This window comes from Zophobas morio, unplaced genomic scaffold, assembly GCF_036711695.1.
Source record: "Zophobas morio isolate AGI-343-1 ecotype UQ-CSIRO unplaced genomic scaffold, CSIRO_AGI_Zmor_V1 ptg000023l, whole genome shotgun sequence".
NCBI lineage: Eukaryota > Metazoa > Arthropoda > Insecta > Coleoptera > Tenebrionidae > Zophobas > Zophobas morio.
Window position 1 is genome coordinate 1,403,861 of NW_026972128.1, and position 9,414 is coordinate 1,413,274.

A 9,414-nucleotide genomic window follows, 5' to 3' on the forward strand; every position below is an offset into this window, starting at 1 on the left:
ACGTAAAAATAAACTAGAGCTAATAGATTTAAAATGGGTTTTTTCGATTTCTGCATTCTGTTCTACGGTTTAAATATTCGAACAGAGATGAGGCAAGGGACAGTGATGCAATTTCTATTTGCATGTGTTAAAATTTACTACACCGAATGAATGAATTCGTAACATTCTTACATTAATATGCAAAGAGCATGATTTACATTAAGAACATGTGTTTGAGAGCACTCCAAATTCCACTAAAATAAAATTCGTTAGCTAGTCGAAAGGGAAACGAAAACATTTTGCAACGATTCGGTTAACAGGTAATTAAAAATGATATAACGCTAAAATTTATGCAAATCGGTTGTGGTTCATTGCCACCAAATCATTTTATTATTGTGACGATAAAGTGATTTATTGTTCGGATTTTTAAAATAACCCAACAACAAAAGAAGGTGTGCAATTTTTAATAGGCGGAGATGAAATGTGACGGGGGCATAACAATGGAAGAACTGTGAAGTAATTGCGAAATTTTCAAGTAATTTGTGTATTAAATTGACCGGCGATATTTAAATTGCGTTCGATGTGTATGCAACCAACTATACACACGTGAATGTAAACCACGTCGTCTAAATTTTATCTTGATTGAAATCTAAAAAGGACATAAACTGAAAACTTGATTTCTTTTTTATCGTGCTTTTATTAAATATAGTAATTTTAGTCTTTTGTTGGTTTAATCAGGTGAATGTCTTGCCGGTGCGTTCTATTTATAGATGTACATAAGGTTAATGAAAAAGCTTCGTGAATAGAGTACTTTGTTTACTTTGTTTGAATATGGATTGGCCGCATTGTTCTTTGGGTAGTTGTTTTTAATTTAGTTACGTTTTGACCAAGTTTGTAATGGAAAGAGCATCCAGTGTGTAAGCGACCGGTTTATAGAATTTTAAAGACTCATTTTTTCACTTTGTGGAATCTGATTTTATTTTCACGAGTGAAAATTTTCATCATCTAGAAGCTTTGAAAGTGTTTTTTCGGCACTAAATTCTGTTATTTCGGAAGTAGTTTTATTTACTTTTAACCAATTTTATTATTTCAATTTGATAGAATTGTAATTGTAATTTTAAGCAAAACTTGATAAATGTATTCCTTGGGCAAGAAATTACGGAAGACTCAAGATATTTTACATACAATATTTTTTCCATATTTCATATTCAAATGTAAAAAAAAACAATCACAAATATTAGAAAATCCATAAAGTTGAGAAAATAAATTGTTCATAATTTGTTTTACTAACCTCAGAGCTATATAGAAAAATGCGTTCAGTACTAGATGTATTCTAAACAACAAAAAACCGTTTTAAGGCAGGCATTGTGAACAATTTATTGAACTAAAAATTTGCCTATCTTTAATAGAGAATACCTATACCTATATGTATATTGTCGCTGTTAAATTTTACAATATATCTTAAATTTTGGAAAGCTTAGTTGGCATACCAAATTGGAAAAATAACGGTGAAAACAACATACGTCACTATTAATGTACACGTTACTGTAAATTTGCTACTTGATGTAGATTTAACGTATATCAAATTTCATTGTTCACGTAGTACTAATTTCCAAGAATATAATGTGTAACGCACTTTTTAGAATTTTATGGATAAGCTAAAGTGGAATTTAAAGATAACACAGAATTCTATCAATTTGTGTATAAGATTTCATTGTTTGGTAGATATTCGTACTTTTGGTTTTTTACGAAATGTGATATTTTTTAACGTTCATTATGTTTAGAAGAGTAACTTTTAGAATAATCAAGTTCCGCATAAAATTAGGAAACACGCGTGCCATGTTTTGCAAATTTTATTCATCATTTCGTTTCATTTTAGGAACAAGAAATTTTAAACATAGGATAATATAAGTCAATTAAAAAAAAGTGTGCATTTGTTAGAATGGTGATCATAAGATGTTTGTAAACTTTATATGACCTCGTTAAAAAATACATGGAAGCAATATAGATTTTTATATTAAACCAAAACCGTTCTTGATATATTTTTGAGACCTCCGTTAACCGTGTGATTCTTGTTAGTGTTACATAAAAACATTTTTGAAATTCTAAAGAACTAAAATTAATTTTTGTGTAGTCGTATTAGCTCTACATTGTAAAACAGTCTGAGCAAAATTAACATTTTAAAAATTATCCCATTTTCTCGAATATTTCCGTGAAGAGTAGAAGTTCTTAAAAAAAACAATTGCTAAATACAGTGTAATTTAATTCTCATTATATGACATTTTAAAGATGCAGGGCTTTATTCGATAATATGTTCTTTTTTTGTTTAAATTTGAGGGTATTTTAAACATCGTTCTATAACAACAGTTTATTCTAGATGTTGTATGTTATTACAACGCTGAACTGTTTACAAAGTGACGACAAATATTATACCACTATTACAAAATAATGTGCTTATTTAAAATTAGCGAAACAAAATTTTGATTTAAATCCACAACCAGAAATGCGTTTAATGCAATCGCTATTATTAACTAGTTATTATGATGGAAATTTTCGTGTTGTGCTTTTGAAATAGCAAATTAGATTTTAAATGAAACTAAAACTGCAACGTTTCCTACAATTTTCTGCATTTATGTATTTAATTATTTATAGTTCAGACTTATTTCCAATCTATCTATAATTCACAGACCAACAGGAATACAGCATTTTATATACATGGAGAAAAGTGGTAACAAATTGGCACGTGCAGCTTTTATATTTAAAACCCGAAGATTTATCACAAAGTCTGGGGGAATCTAAATGGTGGAAAGGTTTCCAAAGAGCACGAAAGGAAATATCGTATAGGGGCGTTTTTAAACGTGGTATCTGTAATGTATAGTTAATTTGCCCTTTTTTCTATTTCCCTGAGTCCAGAATAATGTACAATTTTTAAAAACAATATTGGAGAATTTTATGTTCTCACTGCATGTATTGTGTTATTTTGGTACTCTATAAATAAGATGAAATCATGCACGAATTATTAAATATTGTGAAGAGCAATTATATTAGGTCCCACAAATTGAGAGTTGACAGCTCCGGAATCTACAGTTGTTGTAGAAAGAACGATATTTTTACTGAGAACTGAAAAAATATTACTTACAGCAAAACATGAAGATATCTTTTCTGGGAAATTCATAAAAATTTCTCTCGTCCTTAATATGTACCTACCCGTATGAATAATCAAAATTTCACAGTTTCCTTTTACATTGAGTCTTATTTTATTATTAATATTTACATTTACATTTCTGAACTGGATTTACTAAATTTCTAAACCCCATTATAATCCACTGAATCCCACTGCGAGTCTTTAATCGAACCTGTGTCCCGCGCTTCGCTCTCTTGCATTAATACACCAACTACTAAGACTAGATTATTGTTACACTGGGCCTTACGTACCACTTTCTGAGTGAGACGTCCTCATTTATTAATTTTAATAATATTTTAGTTTTACCGATTGATTTTTCCTTTCAGGTTCGTGTATGAGACTGAACATTTTAACGGGGTAGGTGAACTGTTGGAGATCTTGGGGTCGATCATAAACGGGTTTGCGTTACCTTTGAAAGCCGAACATAAACAGTTCCTGGTGAAGGTGCTCATTCCTTTGCACAAGGTCAAGTGCCTGTCGCTGTACCATGCGCAGCTTGCCTACTGCGTGGTCCAGTTTCTGGAAAAGGATCCGACGCTTACGGAACCCGTCGTTAGAGGTCTCCTCAAGTACTGGCCAAAAACGTGTAGTCAAAAAGAAGTAATGTTCCTCGGCGAAATCGAGGAAGTGCTGGATGTTATCGAACCATCACAGTTTACACGAATCCAGGAGCCACTGTTTAGGCAAATAGCGAGATGTGTTTCCAGTCCACACTTTCAGGTAATAATAACGAGAAATATAATTGGTTGAGGGTAATTACGCGAGAAAAATGTTCATTTGGAACCTAAATGGCTTTTGTTTTGTGTTCAGTAGTGTGTTTTATTTAGATTTTGTTGCCAGAACGACTGGTTGTGGCTACGTTCTGGATTGTTTTTGATTTTGTAGACAAAATTGAAGTTGTTGTAGCTTTAAATTTTAACTTTTGGACAAGGTAAAGTCTTTATTTTGACAGAAATTTAAAATCAACTCAGTTACATTACAGTATTTTTATGAGGTTATTGCTATACCATACAAGACACACTTACAGTTGTCATTAACACAGAAAAAAATGTGAGTAAGTGTAGTTTATTGTTTTTCCTTGCAAAAGCATATTACGTGTATAAAGGAAATCACACGAGGGGTTAGGAAAAATGTTAAAAATACATAATTATGAGTATCGTTTTGGTAAAAAAAAAAGTGAACACGACGTTTCAACTTAAACATTTAACATTTGAATCAGTTTAACGTATTCAAAGTCCAGTGCGCATGTCCATGTTGGAAGAAGACGACTTTTACCTCATGCAAGGACCAATTATGGCAGCAAGCCATATTCTTTCTGTTCCATTTCACACACAAGAATATTTTAGTAAATTGTTTGTTAATACTTGGTGAAACAACAATGTAATATTTGATAAAAGGGAAATCAGCTATCATTCTTGATTACAAACCTTCCAGCAAGATATAGTCTTAGTGTCGAGTTGGATAAATGTACTACATATTATTTTTCAAGGTGTGGTGAATTCCCTCTACGCACAAATGTCAGAGGAACCTAACTAATGTATCAGACAAAGTAAGAATGAGAGCAATACCTTCTACCAAAAATTTACCAAAATATTTATGCACAAAATAAGACAGACTTATGCCATATTTTACGTTTTTGGAATAGGTTCTTAGAACAAAAAATAAATACAAAAATATCCGTTACTTCAAGTTTTATTATTGAAAATGAAAGTATTGAGTCATATTTTATAAAATTAAATGTATGTAACATGAGAGCTTTATAAAGACTGTGCAGCTCTTTTATGTTTGTTGATACTGGAAAATGTACAAATTGTCAGTTTTAATGAAGGACTAAACACATTCTAACTTCATTGTACGAGTATGTACATACGTTTTAGTAGAATTGAATTTGTGAAATTACTGAAAATGTTTTGCCCACAGTAAAATTAATTTTATAGAAAATAACTGATTCAGAATCGCAATTTTTGCTGAGGATTCATTAGAATTCTGTAGTAATTTACAAAAAGTGTTTAAAATTTACGAAAATTCCTTGTTATTTAGTACAGAAACGGAAATACTATAAAAAGAACGGATTTAGTAAAAACCTAACACTAGAGGCATTAACCAATAGCCTGTCAATTGCATTCTGATATGGATTCCAAAAAGTGAATTAGTATAATTAGTACTAACCCCTCTATACAAAAAATGAAAAACTGTAGTTCTGAAAAAATCGATTTGAATTAAATACGAAAATCACTCAATAACAACGAAAATCTGTAACGAAACACTGATGAAGGAATTAATAGGCTATCTACGAAAATAGTGGTTTTATGATTTTGACTTTTACAAACCCCTCGTTTGCGACTAAAGAGCATGTTAAACCGTTTAACAGACAAGCCAATCGTGTTTAAAAGAAGCATGTGGGTCAAACACAATAAAGAGGGGCTCTGTAAGTTTGGAGTGATGTAAACCTTTACATGTAATAAGCTGGATTATTCGTTGAAAAGAATGACATAGAAGTCAAAGTTGTAAAAGCACTATTTTGACGGATGGCCTATACAAAATAATAACGAACGACTGTGACGGAACGAGTGCAGTTTCCTACCTCTAAATTTGGAAATAGACCCGTTCGAATGTTTTTCCGTCATTGCGACGTTTTATTGGTGTATTCTAGTCATACTATGTCCACCTAAGCTTCAAATTTTCGTTTTGTTTTTTTTTTTAATCATTTTTTACTATGAAAAAATTAAATTTGTATAATTAAATTTTACAATTTATCATAAAAGCTGCAACCGTATCTCCTTGAAAGACACTAAATAACTCAATGACTACTAAGTAACTAAAGTTCATTTATTAATATGATTCTCAGAAAAATATTACAACATAACATTAATAAATCATTTCCCAAAAATTTGTCAAAAATCATCATGTGAAATAGGTTGCTTTGAAATGAGGTCAAGTAAATCTTTCAAGAACTTTAAAGCAGGCGTTAAAAATTAACAAGAGAGAAAGGTAGGCACCGAATCGTGGTAAATTTTGGCTATTTAATGTAAGCGCTTTAAAGGAACTCAAAGAAAAACTTCTTAACAACTATTGTCCTTAAGAATAATGTATTTGTCGTTTGCAGCCACCGTCTAAAGGAATTTAAAGCACTAACCTACGAATTCTCATTTTCCTCGTAGAGAAAACCTCGTTCTCTGCTCGAGTGTCAATTTTGACGATTTGTTTGCGTTTCAGGTGGCAGAGCGGGCTCTGTATTTCTGGAACAACGAGTACATAATGTCACTGATGGAAGAAAACAATCATGTTATAATGCCAATAATGTTCCCTGCATTATATCGTATTTCCAAAGAACATTGGAACCAGACCATAGTCGCGCTCGTCTACAACGTGCTCAAGACTTTCATGGAGATGAATTCCAAGTTATTCGATGAACTCACGGTTAGTTATAAGGCGGAGCGGCAGAAGTGAGTCGAGACGGTACGTTTTTGTTGCTCGTCTTATATCGTCGATATATTTCAGAGAGAAGAAGCGCGAAAAAGAGAGAGACGAATTATGGAAAAAATTAGCAGAACTTGAACTTAATCACAACAAAAATGTACCCGCACAAAATAATAGCCCTCCCAGCAAAAAGTGATACAACAGCCTAACGTTCCCCGCCCATTCATAGCTGTATGTTGGTAAGTTAGTTGAGAGTTCGGCCATTGGAGCATGCTTCGAACACCAAAATGTCAGTTTTTGAAACTCACCGTTGTCACATAACGACTATAGAATTAAATTTTCGTCTGTAACATTTTTATTAATAGAACTAGTCTGTTTCTGTGAATTATATTTTTCTTTTTAATTGTAATTTTATTGTATTAAGAGACTCGATTGTTTGCTTGTTTACCTTCTCGTCAGTCGTTAATTCAGTGGTCGTAAATCGTACAAGATATGCCAAAATAGATGCATAGTTTCAAGGACTGATTAATTTTCGTAGATACGTTTACTTCCACTGAACAATATACTCAATTATGTTATTTAATGATGTAATCGGAAACTGTGGATCATTGACGATTTTAATTGTTTTTGGTGTAGTGGCATATTTCAATGTGAAAGGTGCCGACGCATAAGGAAAGAAGAGTGTTGCATCATAAAGTTGGAGTGTACATTTTAAATTATTGTGAATGTCTACTACTAACAGTCTATCTATGGTGTTTTGTAGCTGTGAACAGCAGAACTATGTTAATAATGTGCTATAGTATAACTGGTCAACTGTAAATAGCTAAGCAAATGTGGTTATGGTTTGTGTTTGGACTGTGGTTGGTTGTTTCGGTGGTTTACACTTTTACTCCTACTTGTTTATATACTTTAAGGATACTTTTATGATTTTTTTAATAAACTGTAACTTTTTATTTTCTATTTTGTTTTTTGTTGTGAACTTTCGTTTGCGAAATAGGTGCCAAAGTTATTTCCAAACCAAAAATCGTTAAATTAAATTTCCCGTAAGCGCTTCAAAGTGCACCCTCCGCTTTCGATGTTCAAACAATAACCCAAATAACTTTGGACTTATTCATAAGTAAATGTGCTTCTTAAAGTTGTAAAAGGACCTAAAGAGTACAATAGTATGTTAAAATTGACAGGCCTTTATAACTATAGAAACTTTTTTATGTCTGTCAACTGACACGTTTTTACATTGACTTTTAAGATCCTGGTGTACCATCCAGTGTACAAAAATCGACCAAACTTTTCACTAGTACATGTGATTGTGATCTATCCTAGCGGTTGTAGGATTTTCCAGTGATTATGCTCCATACGATTAATTTTAGGTTAAAAGCGAAGTGTTTGACTCTCAGTGAGTTGTTAAATTGTTAAGTTTGATAATAGAACTGAGATGTTTAAAATTGTGTGACGCGTGTTAGTCCCAATCTATCTTCAAACACAATTTTAACCACAGTTATTTTGTATGTGCTAAATTGCACGAGTTGTGTGCCAGGGCGAGTGAATGACGATGTAATATTAATGTACAGATGGCTGTATAACTTGTAGCATACTTTGTAAGCTAATATAAATTATCTAATTACTTAGATTAAGTATAGTCGTTACTCATCTTAAGTAGACTCTTTTTATATTAATTTCACGGATTGTTGTATAGTGCAATTATTTTTTAACAAATTCACGTTGTTTTCCCTTTGTTTTATTTTTACTATTTATTGTTTTGGAAGTATTGCGAATAAGAGAAGCATAAGCAGGATATTGGAGAGGTCTGACGCAGCAGCTTGACGGCGCCAACACTTGCGACTTTCTTATTTTAAGCAGCTACAATAGGTGACATAGGCATTGTATGTTGACTTTACAAATTATACAGCCAAGATTTTCTATAACATGGTGCCACTTCACAAGAAACTTTTTTAGAAGCACTGTTATGTTCACTTAGAGAAAGCTTTATATAAGGAACTATAGCAAGTTGTGTTTTAGATAGAAAATTAAGAACGTACGTTCTAATTAAGTTGTGCATGACGAGCTCAATTTCTAGTTACAACCTGGAAATGTTATATTCGTAGAGCTATTCATCCCGACAATGTTTTATGTCGTTATATTATCGACGGGACATTGATATTTTTTTCTAGTGAGTTTATATGTACTTGAGGGTTATCCCAGACCTCGAACTTTCGTTGTAACGTCATTAGCTATTTTATATTGTAGACATACATGTAAGTTGATTTTGTGATGCAAAGTGTGATAAAATAAATTCCAAGTTGTGTGACACTGTTGAGTAGCTCTATGAATACTTATGCATAAACTTCGCTGCTGTATGAAGAATTAGGGCCACACTATTAAGCCCTTCCCTCATTAGAATAAAGTATGTAATATATAACTAAATCACTATAAATCTTGTAGATATATGAGAAATATATTGTTAAATTTCGATTGTTTTTCTCAAAAAAACGTTAATCTAAGTTTCTAGATTCTTAAGCATGGTTTTGGGTTTGGAGTTCTTCATTGAGAAAGAGGAACAGCGCATGAATGCTCTAAATCGAAAACCGTCATCTAACACTTCTGTTATTTTTCTTATTAATAATTTTGTGAGTGTAAAGCAAAGAACATTTATAAACCTTTCATAATAATTTCTATATGAGCTACTTATTGACCTCGTTTATTGAGGATTATAGTAACTGCAGTTTGTGAATGTACGCACTGTTGTGCGTAAATAAATATTGTCATTTTGAAAATCTTTTCTCTTTCAAAAAAAAACCTTTTAGTATAGGTTATCAAAAATACTCAAAGACAGG

At 32.0% G+C, this 9,414-nt stretch overlaps 1 protein-coding gene across 4 annotated transcripts in view; it reads left to right on the top strand.

Moving 5' to 3' along the window:
• Positions 1-9,050, top strand: part of LOC135134450 (serine/threonine-protein phosphatase 2A 56 kDa regulatory subunit epsilon isoform) — a 94,311-nt gene extending 85,261 nt beyond the window's left edge. For 2 of the 4 annotated variants that reach the window (XM_064063128.1, XM_064063129.1), the window contains 3 exons: positions 3,490-3,883; positions 6,380-6,609; positions 6,665-9,050. In XM_064063128.1, coding sequence (XP_063919198.1) covers positions 3,490-3,883; positions 6,380-6,609; positions 6,665-6,779 — 739 coding nt within the window. In that variant the 3' untranslated portion in view covers positions 6,780-9,050. The remainder of the gene's footprint in view (positions 1-3,489; positions 3,884-6,379; positions 6,610-6,664) is intronic. The other 2 variants (XM_064063130.1, XM_064063131.1) reach the window with 2 other exon arrangements.
• The last annotated feature ends 364 nt before the right edge of the window (positions 9,051-9,414 follow it).